We start from the raw sequence: 22,691 nt of genomic DNA on the forward strand, positions 1-22,691 counted from the left end.
TACAGGGAACCAGGCAGAGGGCCTTCTCGGTGGTGGCACCCGCCCTGTGAAACGCCCTCCTACCAGATGTCAAAGAGAAAAACAGCTAGCAGACTTTTATAAGACATCTGAAGGCAGCCCTGTTTAGGGAAGCTTTTAATGTTTGATGTATTACAGTATTTTAATATTTTTTGAAAGCCGCCCAGAGTGCCTGGGGAAGCCCAGCCAGATGGGTGGGGTACAAATAATAAATTATTATTATTATTATTATTATTATTATTATTATTATTATTATTATTGGCCTTCTACATGCAAGGCTGGTGTCCTGTTGCTAAGCTTTGTCCCTGCTCACCATTTCCCAAGACCACATTTGCGCTGTGCTGGACTTGACAGTGGAGTAGAGACAATGGGGGGGAAATGCCAAGATAGGCCAAATGAGGCAGGATTTGAACTCGGAACCTGCTCTTTCAGCAGAGACTTCAAGAAACCCAGTGTGAAGCCTCAGGCAGCAAGAACATACATGAAAAGCCCCGTGAAAGCTCCACAGACACACCGGGGGAAAACACACTCCTACATATTTCTCTACCCCATAATAGCACATCTTGTGCTACTGCTTTAAAGGCTGATTGTGTAAATCACCCATGTTAACAGCAGGACTAAAGAGGCGGCACTATGCCCAGAAACCTGCTTGGCCCCCAAACTTTTCCGGGGCACCCTGCCCCTCTTGGTTCCATAAACTCATCCCCAGAGACCTCTGCTCTATAAAAAGCATTTTTCAGAACAGCAGTTTGCCCAACTCAGTACTGCTACTGAAGGCAGCAGTACAGAAAAATGCAAAACGGTAACAATGAACGGCACACTTCTATTCAAAATCCAATTAAAACTATGTGGCTTAATTAATTCAACAAAACTGATGAGCTTGATCTAGTGGTACAGTGGTACCTCGGGTTACGGACGCTTCAGGTTACAGACTCCGCTAACCCAGAAATAGTACCTGAGGTTAAGAACTTTGCTTCAGGGTGAGAACAGAAATGGTGCGGCGGTGGCAGCGGGAGCCCCCATTAGCTAAAGTGGCGCTTCAGGTTAAGAACAGTTTCAGGTTAAGAACGGACCTCTGGAATGAATTAAGTACTTAACCCAAGGTACCACTGTATATGCGTTTTGTTAAATAAAAGGGTAGGGACCCAACAGAAAGAACTTTCTGACGGAGAGAGACATTCGACAGGTGAACAGCCCAATCCCCAGTCAGACAAAGCGGCAGTGCCCAGAGAGTCAGCTGTGGCTTGGCAGGACTCGAACCCAAGGCTTCAGGTTACGAGAGAGGAGATTCCGACTAAACATCAGGAAGAACTTTCTGACAGGAAGAGCTGCTCAGCAGTGGAAGAAATTCCATCGGAAAGTGGTGGGCTCTCCTTGCTTGAAGGTTTTTAGGCAGAGATTGGGTGGTCACCTGGCAGGGATGCTGGAGCTGCGATTTCTGCATTGCTGGGGGCTGGACTAGATGACCCTTGGGGAACCGCCCAACAAGTCTAGGGTTTAAGACCTGTATGGAAAGCTGCTCATTTCAACACAGAACTTGGAGTTGCAGGTCACTATTCTTCTTCTTCTTCCAAAACCCAACATGGAAAATTCTGCCCCCCTCCCTGCTTTCTTCAGGCCCTGGCAAAGCAGTTAAAACTCAAGTACAGTGGTACCTTGGTTTACGAACTCAATGCATTCCGGAAGTCCGTTCTTAAACCAAAGCGTTCTTAAACCAAGGTGTGCTTTCCCATAGCAGCAGGGGACTCAATTTACAAATGGAACACACACAACAGGAAGCGAAACATGTTCTACTTCCCAGGCAAAGTTCACAAACCAAAACACCTACTTCTGGGTTTGCAGCATTCTTAATCCAAGTTGTTCATAAACAAAGCTGTTCTTAAACCAAGGTGCCACTGTAGTTGTTTTCCAGGCAAAGCACAATACTATATCACAATACTATATTTAATGCTGTATTGTTTTTAACACTTGATTGGAAGCCGCCCAGAGTGGCTGGGGAAACTCAGCCAGATGGGCGGGGTATAAATAAAAAATTATTATTATTATTACTAGTTTTCATTCTCCCCACGCACTGACCCCTCACTGCTCAAATGAAACTCAGCCTCCGTTGCTACATATCCTCTCTCAAGAAGCCTTGGGCGCAACTGCTATGAGCTTTCCCTGAAAATTGTTATGAGAGAGGGAGAAAGAGAGAAAGGAACTCCCCCTTCTCCTAAGCAGGAGCAGAACATGAATCCAGCAAATCTGCTTTCCTCCCTCTCTAATCCGCCTCCCATTTGTGTGTGCGGCACACAGCAGACGGCAGAAGGCTGGCCGACTGCAAGGAAGGAAGGAAAACCAATAAGCCCCAGCAAAAACTGAGCAGGAACAGTAATATTAGGCAACAGAGCAGCTGACCTTCAAATATTACCATTTCATCTATCGCTTGTTTGTTTGTTTCGAAAAATTTATCCACCGCTTGACTGTAGAAAAAACAAACCCTCAAAGTGTTTTATAAAAAAGTAAACTCAAGAGGAATGCACAAATATATAAAAGGATGCCACATAGAGGAGGGAGAAAGGTTGTTTCTGCTGCTCCAGAGAAGCGGACACGGAGCAATGGCTCCAAACTACAAGAAAGAAGATTCCACCTAAACATTAGGAAGAACTTCCTGACAGTAAGAGCTGTTTGACAGTGGAATTTGCTGCCAAGGAGTGTGGTGGAGTCTCCTTCTTTGGAGGTCTTTAAGCAGAGGCTTGACAACCATATGTCAGGAGTGCTCTCCACCCCCACCGTTCAGCCCGGACACTGAGGGTCCAGCTCCGAGGGCCTTCTGGCAGTTCCTTCACTGCGAGAAGCCAAGTTACAGGGAACCAGGCAGAGGGCCTTCTTGGTGGTGGCGCCCGCACTGTGGAACGCCGTCCCACCAGATGTCAAAGAGAACAACAACTACCAAACTTTTAGACGACATCTGAAGGCAGCCCTGTTTAGGGAAGCTTTTAATGTTTAACAGACTACTGTATTTTAATACTTTGTTGGAAGCCGCCCAGAGTGGCTAGGGAAACGCAGCCAGATGGGTGGGGTATAAATATATCATCATCATCATCATCATCATCATCATCATTTCCTGTTTATAAGCTGCTCTGGGATTCATCTGAACCAGAATCACAGAGAAAGATAGCAATCCAGTCCAATTCATCAATCCCACCTGCCCTCCCCATGCCCATCCTCCTAATCTGGCATCTTTTCTGGGATGGGGGCTTAAGCATGGAGAAGGATGCTGCAGCAATGGTCCAGGGGAACTGGCACCAGGGCATTGTGGAGTGGTGTTCAAGGAGGGTCACAGAGCACCAAGGCAGGATTGGCCCAGCAGAGGGGCAATGGGAGGGGCCACAAAGGAAACACCTGCCTCTGCTGCAAGAGGAATGTGCCCTCAGCTAACTTTTTCAATTGCTGCCTTTCAACATTGTTTTATAGATTATAAATGAGGCATAGGCAAACATGGCCCTCCAGATGTTTTGGGACTACAACTCCCATGATCCCTAGCTAACAGGACCAGTGGTCAGGGGTGATGGGAGTTGTAGACCCAAAACATCTGGAGGGCCAAGTTTGCCTATGAGGGCCAGTGTGGTGTAGTGGTTAAGAGCGGTAGTCTTGTAATCTGGGGAACTGGGTTCGCGTCTCCGCTCCTCCACCTGCAGCTGCTGGGTGACCTTGGGCCAGTCCCACTTCTCTGAAGTCTCTCAGCCCCACTCACCTCACAGAGTGTTTGTTGTGGGGGAGGAAGGGAAAGGAGAATGTGAGCCGCTTTGAGACTCCTGAAAGGGAGTGAAAGGCGGGATATCAAATCCAATCCAAACTCTATGCCTGTTATAAACGTTTTATTGATGATCTGTTAATCATGTAACTTACGTTGTAACTGTGATGCTAAGCTTTTTACTTTTTTGTTGTGGGTTTGTTTACTGTGCTTTACAGATCATTAAGTGTCTTGCTGGTGTTTTGTTAATTATATAATACGGCTTGAGTTGTTCCTGTTACACTGGTGTAACATTGGAAAATGTTGATCACTTCTCCTACCTGGGCAGTTACTGTATATTTCCACAAGGCCCAACATTGATGCAGAAATCCAGCATCGCCTGAGCTCTGCAAGCTTTCTCCCAATTGAAATGCAGAGTGTTTGAGGACTGGAACATTCAAAGGGGAAGCCCAAATGCTTGTTTACAAAGCTATCGTACTACGAATTTTACTGTCTGCTTGTGAAACATGGACAACTTATAAATGCCATCTCCAACTCCGTGAAAGATTCCATCAAGGTGTCTCCAAAAACTTTTTTCACATCACTTGGGAAGACAGGCGAACTAATACCAGTGTCCTGGAAGAAGCAAAGATCACCGGTGCTGAAGCAAAGATTCTTCAACTTCGTTGGACTGGTCATGTTGTGTGGATGCCTGATGATCGTCTTCCAAAGCAACTACTCTATTCCAGACTTAAAAATGGAAAGCGTAATGCTGGTGGTCAACAAAAGAGATTTAAAGATCTCAAGGCAAAGCTAAAAAAAGTAGTATAAACACCAACAATTGGGAAACACTGGCCTGCGAGTGCTCCAGTTGGAGAACAGCCTTGACCAAAGGTGTCCTGGGCTTTGAAGACACTCGAACTCAGGACGCAAGGGAGAAACGTCCTAAGAGGAAGGCACACTTGGCAAATACACACCCTGATCAACTCCAACCCGGAACCTCTGTCCCCACTGTGGAAGGATGTGTGGATCCAGAATTGGCCTCCACAGTCATTTATAGACTCACCGTTAAGACCGTGTTTATGGAAGACAATCTTACTCGACTACGAGGGATCGCCGAAGAAGACCTGTGACACTGTGACACTGTTACACTGTTGCCAATTGTTGTTGTTCTAAGCAGCTTCAGGATTCGTTTGAAAGGAAAGCAGCACAGAAATGCAATAAATCTCTCTCTCTCTCAAAGACTTAAGTAGCCGTGTTGGTCTGCCATAGTCAAAACAAAATAAAAAAATTCCTTCCAGTAGCACCTTAAAGACCAACTAAGTTAGTTCTAGGTATGAGCTTTCGTGTGCATGCACACTTCTTCAGATACACTGAAACAGAAGTCACCAGACCCTTCTATATAGTGAGAAGGTGGGGAGGGGTATTACTCAGAAGGGTGGTGGGATTGGGTGATTGGCAGATAGCTGTGATGAGCCTGTTGACGACTCTTAACGACTGCAATAGGTCTTACAGGAAAAAGCAAGGGGTGAGAAAGTGAAAAATGGCTTTGTCATGTATAATGAGATAAGAATCCAATGTCTTTGTTCAGACCAGGTCTCTCCATGGTTTTAAGTTTGGTAATATGTTGCAATTCAGCAGCTTCTCTTTCCAGTCTATTTCTGAAATTCCTTTGTAATAGAACAGCTACTTTGAGATCTTGTATAGAACGTCCTGGGAGATTGAAGTGTTCTCCTACTGGTTTCTCTGTCTTGTGGTTCCTGATGTCAGATTTATGTCCGTTTATTCTTTGGCATAAGGTTTGGCCTGTTTGTCCAATATAGAGAGCTGAAGGACACTGTTGGCATTTGATGGCATACACAATGTTAGACGATGAGCAATTAAATAGTCCCGAGATGGTATGTGTGATGTTGTTGGGGCCAGTAATGGTGTTGTCCGGGTGTATGTGGCAGCAAAGTTGGCATCTGGGTTTATTGCAGGCTCTGGTGCCAGTGTCCGTGTTGAGTCTGGTTGTAGTATTATTGTGGGTTAGGAGTTGTTTAAGATAAAACAACTCTTAAACAACTCCTTGCTTTTTCCTGTAAGACCTATTGCAGTCGTTAAGAGTCGTCAACAGGCTCATCACAGCTATCTGCCAATCACCCAATCCCACCACCCTTCTGAGTAATACCCCTCCCCACCTTCTCACTATATAGAAGGGTCTGGTGACTTCTGTTTCAGTGTATCTGAAGAAGTGTGCATGCACATGAAAGCTCATACCAAGAACTAACTTAGTTGGTCTTTAAGGTGCTACTGGAAGGAATTTTTTTATTTTGTCAAAGACTTAAATCCTTTATAAAACGAAAAACAAAACAAAAAAACGGTTGAGGCAAGAGGGGGAGGGGGAGGAGCTGACAGGACTCGGCGCCTGAAGTGATGCTCTGATGCTGCCACCTCCCGCTGCTCTAATGGGGCTTTCACCAGGCAAATAAATCTTTAATTAAATAAAACCGCAAAGAGGGCACAATGGCTCTTCTCTGCGGTGGGTGAGGAACTGGCCCACAGAAGCCCTAACGTGCCACCCCCCGCCTCTTTCTCTGGGAAAAGAAAAGGGCAGCTGTGACTTGGCGGAGGTCACATTCCCAAAATACCACAGCAGGGCAGCAGAGGGAGGGGGGAGCCAGGAAGGAGATTTGCAGCGAGAAAAGGGAAGCCAGTGCGGCTGCCCAAGGTCTCAAGAGGAAGAAGCAGCCACAGGGACTCCCCCTCCGAGGTTATACTTCCCAGAGGCTGTTTCCTAAGAAGAGCCATTTCATCATCAGAGGCAGATGGCAGGGGAGGAAGAACACAACCCCCACCCTTACAAAAATTCACTTGTGAGGGTATCACAAAGGGGATCTCCAAAGCGCCAAACCACCTGAGCCAGGGAGAAAGGAGGAGATCTCCTCCCAAGCAGCAAACCTCGTAGGAAAAGTGGTTTCCCGGCCCCCTTGCCCAGAAAGAGACTTTGATCCCATGGCGCTGTGGGTTAAACCACAGAGCCTAGGACTTGCCAATCAGAGGGTTGGCGGTTCGAATCCCCGTGACGGGGTGAGCTCCCGTTGCTCGGTCCCTGCTCCTGCCAACCTAGCAGTTCGAAAGCACATCAAGGTGCAAGTAGATAAATAGGTACCGCTCCAGCGGGAAGGTAAACGGCATTTCCATGCGCTGCTCCGGTTTGCCAGAAGCGGCTTAATCCTGGCCACATGACCCGGAAGCTGTACGCCGGCTCCCTTGGCCAATAAAGCGAGATGAGCGCCACAACCCCAGAGTTGGCCATGACTGGACCTAACGGTCAGCTGGACCCTTGATGCCAAGGACAGCTGCGGTTTGAATCACAGTGTTCCAGTGGGTGAAAATGAGAGGAGGGGGGGGGACAATTTCACAGATGCAATCTACATCCACAGTGGGGACAGCAGATGTGTGGGTCTGCATCGACCCAGATCTGCCTCAGACACACAAAAAGGAGAGGGAAGGGACAGAAATGTAATGGGCAAAACCCTCCATGCACACATTATCCTCACCCTCATATGCTTCTCTCTCCAGGCAGCCTCGCTCCCAGTTATAGGCGCCTGGTTGTGGGGAAAAGTCATAGAAATGGAGGGCTGGATGGGGTCCCGAGGGAGCAGGCAGCAGCTGCAAGCATGGCTGAGTAACAATTGTTGGCTTCTTCAGAGGCCTCCTACTGTTTGAGGTTGTGCCTCCAAGATCTCACTTTTAAGACACTCCCATCCATCACAGACGGCCTTCTCTTTGAGCATTTCCTTCTGGAACTGCCTCAGTCTCGGTGGAACGTGTGAGTTAAAACCTATGGAACTCCCTTCCACTGGAGGCAGGGGACTTAGAAAGGCAACAGGACAAAATTGTGGAGGAGGAGGAGGCTCTTGTAGGCTGCTGGCCAGGGCGGCTACACTCTGCCTCCACGGCCAGACCCAGATGGCCCAAGTCTCCCCCGGGAGAGAGAAGAGGCCAAGCATTCCAAGACCAGAACTTGGCCTCAGCCCATCTGTTTTTTCAGAACCTCAAGAGTGAGGAGGAACAACATTACATAATGTCGTCATTCTTTTGGCTCGGTCACCTTTTGCTGTGGATTCAAGAATGAGGTACCTCAACCCAGAAGCTTTAGAAAGGTTCATGCAACGGTCACCTCCAGGCTTGACTACTGTAATTCACTCTACGCGGGGCTGCCCTTGAAGCTGACCCAGAAACTCCAGTGGGTGCAGAATGCTGCAGCGAGGCTCCTCACAGGGTCCCTGCCATGGGAGCATATTCACCCAGTGCTTTACCAGTTGCAATGGCTACCGGTGGAGTACAGGATCAGGTTTAAGGTGCTGGTTTTGACCTTTGAAGCCCTATACAGCCTAGGACCCACGTACCTACGGGACCGCCTCTCCTGGTCTGCCCCACAGAGGACCTTAAGGTCCATGAATAACCATAGTTTAGAGGTCCTGGGCCCTAAGGAAGTCAGACTATCCTCCGCCAGGGCCAGGACCTTCTCAGTGATGGCTCCGACCTGGTGGAATGCTCTGTCCCATGAGACCAGGGCCCTGCAGGACTGAACTTCCTTCCGCAAGGCCTGTAAGATAGAGCTATTCCGCCTGGCTTTCAATCTGAACTTAGCCTGATCTTTTATTCCCCATCCTTCCCTCCATCTCTCCTTTTCATGAAGATAACCCACTCTGGGATCCCACAGCTAATTCTCCCCTGGTCTCCTTGCTGGCCCAAATAGGACTAATTTAGCCAGCTAGCCCTGGTGATCATCTAATGTTTATTGAATGGATTTCCCCCCTGAATTGATTTTTGAATTCTGAATTTTTTATTCACGTTTTATACTGTATTTTATGCTGTTTTTTTTGTTGCATCAATTACGTGTTTTAAATCTGTTGTTAGCCGCCCTGAGCCTGGGTTTTTTGAACTGGGAATGGCGAGGTATAAATAAAAAATTATTATTGACCGTAGACATGAGGACATGAGACAAGAGTCCCTGGCAGAGTTGGAAGGGACTTCAAGTCTCATCTAGTTATGGATCCCCACAAGAAATCCGATGAGGAGCAGTTCACCACTCACAGAGCTGCAATTCTCAGCCCCCTTTGCAAACCGCAGTCCTTTTGTTCTTAAAGCCAGGGTGGAAGGGAACTTTCTGCCCTGTACGCTCACAAAATCAGAGCAGCAATCGACCCGGCACAACTTCCACTTCTGAGCCACGGCCCTCCTGGATGTCCAGCCCTGGTCCTTCCTAGGGATGCTTCTCCATCATCTCTGGAGCAGAGACAGGAGCCAGACAGTCGACCCGCAGAGCCCAGGCCCTCCTAGGGAGCTGTCATCGCTCCCCTTGCGACTCAGAGGCGCCTGCTCCCGTCTCAGCCTGGCACGCCTGGTCTTTCCCCCTGCCAAACCGAGAAAGAGCTGCTGAGCTGAGCTGAGCTGGCCGCCTTTCCTTCCATATGCGAGAGAGAACAAAATCCTGAATGGAAATGCAAGTCGTGTTTACTCTGTGACGGGCAGCTCAGTTACAGAAAAGGCAGGGGCCTGCTCCACTCCAGCCCCCTCCTCCCCGCCTGCTCCAGCCACCACCGAACTGCCAATCCAGAGGCCCTTGAAGTCAAGTGTCTCCAGGGCTTAATCTGTTCGCCACTTTGTCAGAGATTAGAATGCTGTTGGGAAGGACGGAACAGGACACAGCTGGAAGATCCAGCCTGGCAGACCAGACAGAACCACACACCGAGGGTGTCTGCCTGCCCCCCTGGACTAAAACAAAACCTTCTAAAAACAAGAGAAGCTCCCCAAACCCTGATATTGGGGTGTACTCGCTGGCCACACCCCAAATGCATCATGCCACATCTGCAAATTCCAGACTCTTCAGGAACTATGAAGGTCTGGGTGGAGGAGAGATTAGATTAGCAACATTCCTGTGCCAGACAGAGAATGTAAAACCGTCAGGAGAGCCTGCTAGTCCAGTATCCTGGTCTCACAATGGCCAAGCAGATGCCTCAATGGGAAACCATTGTGCAGGATCCGAGCCCAAGCCCTCTCCCCTCCTGTGGCTTCCAGCAACTCATACTCTGAAGCACTATTCTGCCAGTTCTGGGCGCCACAATTTAAGAAGGATGTTGACAAGCTGGAAGATGTGCAGAGGAGGGCAAACCAAGATGATCAAGGGTCTGGAAACGAAACCTGACGAGGAGCACTTGAAGGAGGTGGGTATGTTTAGCCTGAAGAAGACACAATTGAGAGGAGATATGAGAGCCATCATCAAATATCTCAAGAGCTGTCACATGGAAGAGGGAGCAAGCTTGTTTTCTCCTGCTCTGGAGGGTAGGACTCGAACTCATGGCTTCAACTTACAAGAAAGGAGATTCCGACTAAATATCAGGAAGAACTTTCTAACAGCAAGAGCAGTTCAACAGTGGAGTGGGCTTCCTTAGAAGGTGGCAGACTCTCCTTCCTTGAAGACTTTTAAGAAGAGGTTAGTTGGGCATCTGTCTTGGATGCTTCAGCTGAGAGTCCAGCATTGCAGGGGTTGGACTAAATGACCCTCAGGGTCCCTTCCAATTGCGCAGCTCTATAAATTAATGAAGGGTTGCTGCCTCCGACTAGAGGCCGAGCGCAGCCATCGTATCTAGTAGTCCTCTGTAGTCTAGTAGTGTCTAGTAGTCCTCTGTTGACGAATGTCAACGTCAAAGTGGCAAAGGAACTCCAGTCTCTGAAATGGCCAGCACACGCCTTGCTCACCCTGAGACTGAAGAGCGTTCACTATGGAGAAAGACACTTCTGTAAGGGGTTCTTCAGCAGTTTGCAGAGTTTCAGACAACACAGAGAGCTGCAAAACCTCTGTATCGCAGCTTAAAAGCGGGATTCTGGCATGTCAGATCATGCAGGGGTTTTTAATCTGGAGCTTATAAGGTTCTGAATCATATTAGAAAATAATAATCTACCATAGTTTCCTTGAATTCCTCTCCACCCACCCCAGTCCACACCACTGGCCTATGCTCAGTTCTCCTGCATGTGTGGGTAACCTTATCTGACTAGAACATTTTGTCACCTTGCACCAACGCATCGCTGCTGCACCCCGACATTGTGTCACGGCATACGCAAACTAGAATTGCACTTTGAATAATCATTTACGTGTTTCCAGATGCGCCACGGCTGAACTGGTTACTAAGCTTCTACTGACCAAAGTACACCAAAACGCCTTACCCAAATAAAAAACACCTAACACTGAACCCAGTGCTGCGAATTCCAACCTTAGTTTGCAGTTAGGTGACCACCATAAGATGCAGAGGTGGGTTTAATTGGAAGAATAGTTGTCTGTGCCTCAACTTACCCATCCATAGAACGGGAAGAAATGGGGCTTTAACCGAAGACCCAAGAGCTACCCGTGTGCAGGACCTTCAGGTCCAAGTTTTAGAAACAGTCAGCTCTGTGTAAGAGATTCTTCGCCTCCAGCCGGGGGGGGGGCGGATAAATCCCCGTCAATCAGCCAGACGCTGCCACGTGGATAGACAAGGCCAGCGAGCAAAGAACATTTGCTAACTGCCAAGGACAGCCTTGTACTGTCTCAGCACACTCCCAACAAAAGCCCTGGGGAGACAAACAGGGACTGTACCCCCCAGGCTCCTTTGGAGAAGAGAAAAATCACAGCATTTCCCCTTCCAATCCATGTTTAAAACCACTTTAAAAAGCCAGGATTACCGTATTTTTCGCTCTATAAGACGCACCAGACCATAAGACACACCTAGTTTTTGGAGGAGGAAAACAAGAAAAAAAATATTCTGAATCTCAGAAGCCAGAACAGCAAGAGGGATCTCTGCACAGTGAAAGCAGCCATCCCTCTTGCTGTTTTGGCTTCTGGGATAGCTGCGCAGCCTGCATTCACTCCATAAGACGCACACACATTTCCCCTTACTTTTTAGGAGGGAAAAAGTGAGTCTTATAGAGCAAAAAATACAGTAATTGTTTAAGTGCAGAGCAAGGAAAATATTTTAAGTTTCTGAGAACCGAAATGTGCCTTTCTGGAACCCAGGCAAGATGGCCCCGGGGATTTCTCCAGGGCCAGCACCTCCCCAGTGGACCTGGGTCCAAAGGAAGAAGGAGCGAGGGAGAGAATTCTGCTGCAGACATAGAGTGAATCCATGCAAGGGTTCCATAAACCACCTCTGGTCTCCCTTAGAGACCCTCGGAAGGTGGTGGACTCCCCCCTGCACTAGAGGCTTCAAAGCAGAGGCCACCTGTCAGGGATTCTTTCGCTGTGACTCCTGCCTTGCAGGGGGTTGAGCTAGATGTCCCTCAGGGGTCCCTCCCAACTCTGCGACTCTCTTATTTTCTCAGAGGGCCACTTCACACATTCAAGCGCATTGCAACACCACACAATAATAATTATTATTATTATCATTTATTATTTATACCCTGCCCATCTGGCTGAGTTTCCCCAGCCACTCTGGGTGGCTCCCAATCGAGTGCTAAAAACAATGCAGCATTAAATATTAAAAACTTTACTAAACAGGGCTGCCTTCAGATGTCTTTTAAAAATAGGATAGCTGCTTATTTCCTTCACATCTGAAGGGAGGGCGTTCCACAGGGCGGGAGCCATTACCGAGAAGGTCCTCTGTCTGGTTCCCTGTAACCTCACTTCTCGCAATGAGGGAACCGCCAGAAGGCCCTCGGAGCTGGATCTCAGTGTCCGGGCTAAACGATGGGGGTGGAGATGCTCCTTCAGGTCTACTGGACCAAAACCGGTTAGGGCTTTAAAGGTCAGCACCAACACTTTGAATCGTGCTCGGAAACGTCCTGGGAGCCAATGCAGATCTCTCAGAACCGGTGTTATGTGGTCCCGGCGGCCACTCCCAGTCACCAGTCTAGCTGCCGCATTCTGGATTAGTTGTAGTTTCCGGGTCACCTTCAAAGGTAGCCCCACATAGAGCGCATTGCAGTAGTCCAAGTGGGAGATAACCAGAGCATGCGCCACTCTAGTGAGACAGTCTGCGGGCAGGTAGGGTTTCATCCTGCGTACCAGATGGAGCTGGGAGACAGCTGCCCTGGACACAGAATTAACCTGCGCTTCCATGGACAGCTGTGAGTCCAAAATGACTCCCAGGCCTGGTCCTTCAGGGGCACAGTTGCCCCATTCAGGATCAGGGAGTCCCCCACACAAGCCCACCCCGTCCCCCCAAAGCAGTACTTCTGTCTTGTCAGGATTCAACCTCATTCTGTTTGCTGCCATCCATCTTCCAACTGCCTCCAGGCACTCACACAGGACCTTCACCGGTTCTGATTTAGAAGAGAGGTAGAGCTGAAATGCAGACCTCCTTTTGAGAAGCACCGGAAGTGTGTTCTTACCTGCAAGAGCTCACATGTGCCGCTTGCCATGTGATGAGCACAAAGGGGGGGGACTCAATGCACAAGGCGTAGATCCACAGAACTGCACTGCAGCATCGTAAGGGACCCCAGGGGTCATCCAGCCCAACCCCCAGCCAGGCAGGAATCACGGCGAAAGATGCAGCAATTGCTCAGTTTCTAGTCTACTTGCTCAAGCGCTGCAAGTCAAACCTGTGGCAACAGGCGTTGCCCGCCAGCAAAACCTCAATTCATTGTCTGGCTGGCACATAGCTCCCTCCTGCCACCTTTGCCTGCTGGAAAGAGCACAAGACCCAGCAGTGCGCCAGGCCGAGCTGCGCAGCTCCATTCATCAGGGGGCAGCAGCGACTGCCCAAAGAAGTACCACGCCATCCGTCTCTGGGTGCCAGAACCCCCCAGGACACCCCCCATGGCTCGGTTCCCTGTCACACAGATGGAGATTAGAGTGACACCCAGAAGCCGCATGTCGCAAAGGATTAAAATCACGACTTAACCAGCAGACAGGCCAGACAAGCGACAGAGTCTGCCGTAACAATCGAGGTACGAGACCAAAGGCTTGTTGACACACGGCAAGATTCAGAAGCGCTTGGCTTGCCGCTGGCAAGGTGTTTTCCTCACCATGGTGCATGCGGGAACTCCATCGTGCACGCAAGTGACCCGCTGTCCATGTTTCCACAATCCCTTACTCAGAGGCAACGCACATCGGAATCCCAGGGTCTCTGCTGTGCGCTAGAGACCCTTTCAACTCATTTCAGGCTCATGGGGAAGTTTTCGGATTTTGCAGAGTTACCTAAACACACACTGCAAGTCATAGGTGGAGCCCGTACCTCAATTGCCCCCTTCCTCCCTGTGCACCAGTGTGGCATTGGGGATGAGGGCCTGGGAGAGACCAGAGTATATCTAAAGAGCTGTGAGCTCCTGGAAGGCTCCTCTTATGTGCTTAGGTAAAGGGACCCCTGACCATTAGGTCCAGTTGTGGCCGACTCTGGGGTTGCGGCGCTCATCTTGCTTTACTGGCCGAGGGAGCCGGCGTACAGTTTCCAGGTCATGTGGCCAGCATGACTAAGCCACTTCTGGCGAACCAGAGCAGCGCACGGAAACGCCGTTTACCTTCCTGCCGGAGTGGTACCTATTTATCTACTTGCACTTTGACGTGCTTTCGAACTGCTAGGTTGGCAGAAGCAGGGACTGAGCAACGGGAGCTCACCCCGTCGTGGGGATTCAAACTGCCGACCTTCTGATCGCCAAGTCCTAGGCTCTGTGGTTTAACCCACAGCGCCACCTGCATCCCAAATGTGCTTATGTGCTTACAAGCATTTAAATAAATAAAACTAAGAGTTGATGAGCAGTTGCAGAAGTGACAGCAATAAGGATTAGGGAGAACAAATAATTCATTGGTTTTATTTTAATTATTTGATAAAAGTTATGCTGGAAAGAGAGAGCGATAGAGAGAGGAAGAGTCCTTGATATGGTTTGCTCACTCTCAGCCAGCTATCCAGCAATAACCCCCACTACAAGCAGCACAAACACTCTTATCTGCAGCCGGATGTTCCACAGGTCAGGAAACTGTTGCAGCGCAAAGCGCATCGCAACCCCCTAGCTAGCACCTCTGTGGAGCTGAGTTTCTGGTCCCCAATACAGAACGAAGAACAATATCGCTACTGGACCACTTGACACTTACTCCTTTTAAAGAGGACTCTGGATCAGACACAAAGGCTGAGCACTTGACGCGGGATGGACGGGGTGCAAATCCTGACTTTGGAAATATGGGAAGCAGCCAAATAGTTTCTCCCCCGTCGCCACTCTTTGGCAATCCATATGCTCTCTAAGAAAACCAGAAGAGCGCTGCTGGATCAGGCCAGTAGGCCATCAACCCAGCATCCTGCTCCCACAGGTGTTTATTATGGGAAACCTGCAAGTGGGACCCAAACTTTGCCCTCCTGCGTCTTCCAGCGAGTGGCACTCAGGAAAAGCCTAGTTGTCTCCAGCAGAGCAGAGCCAAGGCCATTGCCAGCCTTCTCTTCCGTGAATAACAGCCTTGTCTTCCATGGCAGAACAAGAACCACCTGCTGGATCTGACCCATGGCCCGTCTCACAGGGGCCACCCAGATGCCCCCGATGGAAAACAAGCAAGCAGAATTCAAGCACAAAGGCAACTCTCCTTTCCTGCGATTTCTAGCAACTGGTACTTGGGAGCGCTTCTGCCTCCAATTGCAAAGGCAGAGCAGAGACGCCATGGCGGGGGGGGGGGGGCGGAGAGAGATTATCTGCGATAAGATAACACAATAACTAGGTCACATCCATAAGCTCTTTTCTCCAGGCTCATCCAGCTCTGCAGCCCCTCGCGAAGAGACGAGAGCCCCTGCAAAGCACACAACCCACTGTACCACCAACCAGAAAGGGAGACACCTTTGGGGTCGCTGATGAAAGGAGAGGCCAGCGGGGGAGGGGGGGCAATTCCCAAGAGACATAAGGGACCCTCCTGGGAATCCCTTGGGAGTCTCTCCTTCGGGCAGCCGGAGGGGCCAGGATGCGGCTTCGGTTACTCATCTTACAAGGCTGCTTCTAATAACTCTTATCCTTCCTTGCGGAACTTTCCCTGCCTTTTCTGAGCTCCAGCATTTGGAGATAGCGAAGGAGGAAGCCGATGATGAGAAAAATGCACAGCTGGATTGCAAAAAGGAAGTGCTTCGAGTTCATTAACACTGTGCCTACTGTACGGAACGGCTCTTTGGAGTGTGAGCTCATGCAGAATCCTGTCAGGTTTTTCCCGCAAGCGGGGTGGGAGTGGGGGTGGGGAGGAGAGAGAGAGAGAGAGAACCACCATGAACGGTATCCTAGTTACCATTTGTAGATATATAATTATGTGCCATTGCCAAGCACATGCCTAGACCTTTTTTCTAAAGGCATGATTTGGGGAATATTAGATTTCAAGTGGGAAAGGCAGCCAACGGAGAGCTCTTGTTTAGGGGGCCGGCCGGCCAGGCATCCTAAGAACATTAGAAGAGTCTGCCTGCAGGATCAGGCCAGAGGGGGCCCACCTAGGCCAGGACCCCTGGTCTTACAGCCAGAAACCAGCAAGCAGAACCTGAGCGCAACAACACTCTCCCCTCTTGCAGTTTCTAGCAACCAGAATTCAGAAGCATTTTCTTACTCCCTTCTGTTTCCCTCATGCTTCTCTTCCCCTCCCAAACAGAAGCTCAGCGTTCTTCAGCCACTGAGCATGCTCAGTTCAGGTGGGTCCTTTGGGAGGGGGGTTGCTCCCTTAGGGTTTTATTTTCGAAGGGGTTCCTATTTGTACTGCTGCAATCCTAGGGGTTCCTCTGAGCGAGCCACCCCCAACAAGGTTCTAATCCTGCGGGCACTCGCCAGCTAAGTTCTCTATCAAGCGGGAGCGAGTCTTCCTTTAAAGAAGAGAGTTGCTAACATAGGCTTCTCCAGGAACCCTTGGCGGTTTCCTCCTGGAGCAAGTCTAGCCAGGACAAGAAGAGTCACGTAAAGATTACAGGGCCCACGCCCAGCCTTTGCAAACAGTGAAGGTGCGGCAGAAACATCCAGCCCGTCTACTGCTGCTGGAGAATTTGTGCACCCGCAGGGCACGTTCTTAGCTACTGAATGACAGGCAAGTTCACCTGAGCAGGGTTGGAAGTTCCATTTGCTACAACTGCCACAGGAAATGACCTTTAGCCAAGCTGTGCAGAGACAGCTGCATCTTAAAACAGCTTCCAGTCCTTTCATTTCTATCTGCCCACCTCCTCAAAGACCCATTTTAACTTGTCGGCTCAAGCCCATCAGCAAGGAAGACAGACGGGCCACCCATGGCAAGAAGCTGCGCCATCTCGGTGCCGCTACTGAGAAGGCCCTGCCTTGCATAGCTTCCTACCACCCTTCAGATATTTCGGGCTTTAAGTAACAGCCCTTTGAACCAGTCCCAAAACTGGAGCCAAGTTGGTCCGATATCAGAGTAGTAATCCTTCACGTGCTGAGCACATCTCTCGCAGTTGAATTCTGGACCAGATGCCTGTCCCAAAAGCATTTCCAAAGGCAGTTCTGTTGCAGGAGGCAGGTTATGCAGATATTGCACGAGTGGCAAAGGGCCGATCCTGCACCAGGAGAGCTGCTGCAGTGAGAGAAGGAGCCTCAGGCCCCCACAGCCATCTAGGCATCTAGGGAGCAGCAGCATACCCAGAGGCACCCCCAACCCCGAGCCTTGAAGGGGCGTGAGACCCTGCCCTAAACTGCTCTCAGGCCTCTTGCTTCTCACATGCTGGCAAACAAGCAATGAAGCTTGTGGACCTTAGAGCCAGACTGTCTCTCCTCGACACATCACACGGACACCCCTGGAGAGGGGCTCCCAGTTATACCAGCGTACTAGTGAAGCCGACAAAGTCCTCACCTGTGAACCACTTCGCTAAGGTAGTCACTCCTCATGGAAAGTCACAGTTAAACACGGCAACCTTCCCCACAGAAGCCATTTCTGACTGGTCCCTGCTGCCCCCAGTTCACCCAGACACAGGCCAAAGTGTTATAAGAAGTCACAACTTAAGAGATTATTTTTGTTTAATACCAAGCAGTATGTAAGTGTTTCTGATTAAATCATGAAAATGTGGGCCACTCCTTCTGCATGCTCAGGGGCTTCTCATGTTATCAAGCAGTGCTGAAAGGAGCAGAACTTGGGGGTCTGCCCCACAACACTGGATTTAGTGTGGCTGCCTGGTCCTTCACTGAATCTACTAAGGGCCAGGGGGAGGCAGCCGGGGCTCCAAAAACATCACCAAGGTTTGATTGGCTTCTAAGGCTTGGGGAGGAATTCAAGCACTCCCACCCCAGAGCGACAGAAACCCTTTGACGCAGCCTTGCAGGCAGGCTACTAGCTCACTGCCCAGCCAGCCGGTTACAGCCAAGCTGGAACGAAAGGGGTCAGGAGCTGAGATATGTGGCATGGTTTGCAGGCTGAGCACCAGGGAGTGTTATGCTCTGGCCAGTGCCAAGTCAGAGTGAGGGTGGCAGGAAGTGCCCTCTGTGGCTAGGCGTATCTGCTTCCCAATCAAAGGCCCTGTGCTATACGTAGGGCAGTTCCTCCCCCAGTACTGGCAGCAGGAGCCAAGCCAGGGCAGGAACGAGATCAGTGACAGAAGGGAAACGGTTGAGGTCCTCCACACCAGAAATTAACAGGGAACTAACTGCTTGGCACCTGTAACTCAGAGACTACCAAGGCCAAAAAGACAGAAAGCATTGTTAAAAAATGTTGGGAAGTCAGAAAGAGGGAGGGAGGGAAGTCAATGCTCTTGTTGGAGCAATGCTTTATGTTATAGATCTGTGTAATGAAATGTAATTAAATATGGAAAACTCAATAAAAATTATTATTTTAAAAAGACAGGAAGACAGGAAGCAGCAAACAAGCATCCTGTGAGCACCTTAGCAACAGGATCATCACCAAGTGATCACTAATCCTATCAAGTCTTCGCAAAGGCCCCATAGCAGATCACACTAGGCTTCCCTGGGACTGCAAAGCTCCTGGCTGTTCTGGGACTCTGTGGCTCAAAAGGCTGGATCCAGGTGCTACACTAAACTACGGTTCAGCGTGACATGCCTGAGCCTCTGACTCTCCCCCTGTCCATTGTAGCCTGTGCCCACTGACCCCCACCCACGACACTCCTCCGGCACAGCCGCAAGGTGACTAGAAGCTTAGCTCCACTCTCAGGAACATTTCTGGAGGGAAAGGGTGGTTAGCCTCATTTACTGGCTGAAATAAAGACTGGCCAACCCTTGGTCATTTTGTTTGAAAGGGAAGACCACCCCCTCAAAAAAAAAAAGTTTGTGTGTTTCCAAAAGTTGCTGAATATATCCTTCCACGTTTGCAGAGAGATAAATGGGTGTTTGCGTGGAAGAAGTCAGCCTCAGTGTGACCTTTGTTCCTTTGAATAACCTGAAGTTTGTGTAGTTTGGACGCAATGCTAGAGGGCAGTTAATGAAGAACAGGGACGGAAAGGAAAGCTTCCAACCTCCTCCTCACAGGTAGGCCAAAGGAGGAGAGAGGGGGCACCTGCGGAGCCTACAGCTTCCTGGAGAAGCCTATGTTAGCTACAGCTGAGAGCTAGGACCAAAGACAGCCAGCATTGAGGTCTGTGCAATGCAATAGCCACCTTAGGCCAGAGGAGAAGGGCTTAGTTACCTGGCTTTGCAAAGCCCTCTTAAAAAGCAAAACCAAAGAAGTGGTCTTTTGCTCCAGCCAGGATGAAATCTTCCAGTTTCACGCAGCGCTAAGAGGGAGAGGAGGGCAGCTGCGATCCCAGGGGACTCGCCTTGACTTACTGCTCGGCCTGCAACACGCTCCAGCAGTGATTTATGTCCATTCCAATACATTTCAGACTTCATAATTACGAAAGGAGGTGGGGCTCTCCCCCTTCCCCACACAATCCCGCCAGCTGAGCTGGGTGGAAAGCACCCATGGCCTGAAGGCTCCCCGTTTGCCCAGGGTGAGAGCGCTGTTCTTGCGCACCGGCGGGAGTGAGGCGCCCACCCCTCTCCCTCTCTGCCCTTTGTCTCAGCTGACGAGCTGGGGGCGGGGGGGGGAGCCACAGCCCTGGCCTCGCTGCCGAGGTGAACGGGGCGGGTTCTCAGAAATAATCAGCAAAGTGGGGCTGCCGGGGGAGGGAGGCTGCTTTCCCCGCTCCCTCCTGCTTCCTCTCCCGTTGCAAAGAGGGACCACCGGCTCCGTCCCCCGGCCTGCCTTCAAGGGCTGCCTTTCCTCCGCAGCTGGACCAGGAGCCGGGAGGCGCACGAGGCTTTGCCCAGCGGTGTCCCCCCCCCCCCGGCATTTCTTCCAAGCTACCCACGGCTTTGGGCGGGATGGGGAGGACTGGGGAGCAGGGTGGCATCCTGGCTTCTGGGAGCATGCTCTATTGGAAATGGGGGGGGGGCGTAATTCCGATTCAGGGGCTGCAGGCAAGAGCCGCCAGTGCGACAGGTGCCAGGCTCCCTGCAAGCCCCCAGGGCCCAGCCTCATACGGAGGGGGGGCAGGATCAAGCCCAGAACTCCCCCCCACACACACACCGACAAGTCGGGGTCCTTGCCCTTTTCCTCTCCCCCCACCCTATTTCCATTAACCCGAAACGGAGCATCGCCACCTCCCCGACTCTCCCAGGCGAAGAAGGGCATCCCGGCGCCCCCGAAGCCGCGCCCGTCTGGGGGCTTGGCCGCCCCTCCGCCCGCGGGAGCCTCCGGGAAGCGGCGCGCAGCAACTGGTCCCGGCAGCCGGAGGGAGCCGGGCGCGCCCGGGCGGGGAAGGGGAGCGCGCTGCCGCCGCCGCCGCCGCCGCCGCCGCCGCCGCCTCCTGCTTCTCCTCCTTACCCAGCATGGAGAAGATGAAGTCCTTGGCGGTGTGGATCTCGAGCGCGCGCTGGTCGTCGTACTCGCGCTGGTCGTGGCGCGTGAACTCCTGGATGAGCCGGTTGAGCTCCTCGACGCGGGCGCCCGAGCGGAAGTCCAGCTCCGGGAAGGCGGCGGCGGCGGCGGCGGTGGACAGCGACGAGCCGCCCGACGCCGCCGAGGAGGGAGCCCGGCCCGGGCCAGGCGCGGCGCCCGAGCCGGCCTTGGCGGCCAGCGGCGGAGCGGCCATCTTCGCGCCGGACAGGAGGAGCAGCAGACGCAGCGCACCCAGCAGCCGCGCCCGCCAGCCGGACCGCCAGCCGGACACCAGGCGCCGCGCAACCGGGAGCAGACGCCGCCGCCGCCGCCAGCGCCCAGCCAGCAGCAGCAGCAGCAGCAGCCAGCCAGGCAGGCAGGCAGGCCGGGCCTGGCGCTCGCCGGCTGCCCGCCCCGCGGCGGCTCCTCCTTCTCCTCCTCCTCCTCCGCCCCGGATCCCGGCGCCCGGGAGCGCGCGAGCGAGCGCGGCTGCAGCGCCGCCGGGACGCCCGACCGGGAATCCCAGCAACGGCGCTCCCAGTGGCCGCGCTGCCAAGGCTGCTTTGCGCGCTCCCGGGCCCGGCCCAGCCTCGCCGCCGCCGCCGCCGCCCACCACCGCGCGCGGCAACGCCGCCAGCTCCAACCGGCGCCGCCCCGCGCGCCCGGCCACAGGCGGCAGGCTTTCGAGCCACGCAGAGCGCTTCGATGCCGCGCGCCCGAGCGCACCCGGGAAGCTTCGCCGCGGAGCAGGACCCCTCGCCGCCGGGGGGAGGAAGGTTGTCAGGAGCTTGGGGGGCGGCGCAGGATCCGTTCCCCCGTAGAAGAAGCCTGGAGGCCGGGGCGCACCGAGGGGCTGGCCACGTTGGACCCCGCCAAAGGCGCAGCCCTAGGGGGGCGCAAAACCCGCGCTTGCCGGCTCTGGCAAGGGCGCCTCTGCCTTGAGGAAGAGGCTTCTGCTCAGCTGGCTCAGGGTCTCTGTTGACCCCGAAGCAGCTGCCACGCCGGTGGGCCTGTTTCGGTTCGCGCCGACTTTGATTTGCTTCTCAACGCGGCAGGGTGCACTTTAAGGCCAACGGGACACACTCTGGCCTGTAGCTCTGGAATGAACATGATTTATTCCAAGGCAAGGTTTGGCCGCCAACCAAGTCTGCCACTGGCCGCTGCAAAAATGTTCCTTTGATGCTGGATTTTACTCATCTTTTCCCATTAAGTCCCATACACATCTCCTTCCTCAACGAAATTAATTGATAGGTTTTGTTTTATTGGCAGAGAAATCTGAAAAGCTACACAGAACTCTTTGGCCTGGTCAAGCATGGATGGCAGTGTTCTGTGTAGCTCAGAAGCTGACACCCTCCTCGTCTTCCAAAGCAACTACAGTGGTACCTCTAGATACGAACGGGATCCATTCCAGAGCCCCATTCGCATCTAGACGTAAACGTAACTAGCAACGGCACATCTGCGCATGCGCATGACGTTATTTTGAGCGTCTGCACATGCCCAAGCGGCGAAACCCAGAAGTAACGCGCTCCGTTACTTCCAGGTTGCCGCGGAGCGCAACTCAAACGCGTTCAACTCAAAGCGTATTTAACCCGAGGTATGACTGTATTCCGAACTTAAAAATGGAAAGTGTAATGCTGGTGGTCAACAAAAGAGGTTTAAATATTGTCTCAAGGCAAATCTAAAAAATGTAGTATAAACACCGACAATTGGGAAACACTGGCCTGTGAACGCTCCAATTAGAGAACAGCCTTGACCAAAGGTGTCCCGGGCTTTGAAAACACTTGAACTCAGGACGCAAGGGAGAAACACGCTAAGAGGAAGGCATGTTTGGCAAATCTACACCGTGATCAACTCCTGCCCAGGAACCAATGTCCCCACTGTGGAAGGACTTGTGGATCCAGAACTGGCCTCCACAGTCACTTACGGACTCATTGTTAAAACCGTGTTTATGGAAGACAATCTTTAAATCGTAATGCCCTGTGGACTGTCCTTCTGAAAATTGGCTGCCCAGATAATTTGTGAACATCCTTTGGCTCCCTCCATGATAATATGACAGCAACAATCACAGATAACAATGGCTCTCAAAGTGAACCATTCACAGTGGGATCAGGTGTTAAACAGGGTTGTGTTATTGCCCCAACTCTATTCATTATTTTCATTGCCATGATCCTACACTTT

At 51.6% G+C, this 22,691-nt stretch overlaps 1 protein-coding gene across 1 annotated transcript in view; it reads right to left on the minus strand.

Annotated features, from left to right (window-relative positions):
• MB21D2 (Mab-21 domain containing 2) overlaps positions 1–20,742 on the minus strand; it is a 60,204-nt gene extending 39,462 nt beyond the window's left edge. Inside the window, exon 1 of the mRNA XM_079978034.1 lies at positions 20,460–20,742. Coding sequence (XP_079834160.1) covers positions 20,460–20,727 — 268 coding nt within the window. The 5' untranslated portion in view covers positions 20,728–20,742. The remainder of the gene's footprint in view (positions 1–20,459) is intronic.
• Between the last annotated feature and the right edge of the window lie 1,949 nt (positions 20,743–22,691).

Source organism: Podarcis cretensis (genome assembly GCF_951804945.1).
Source record: "Podarcis cretensis genome assembly, chromosome: 5".
In the NCBI taxonomy this organism is placed as follows: Eukaryota; Metazoa; Chordata; class Lepidosauria; order Squamata; family Lacertidae; genus Podarcis; species Podarcis cretensis.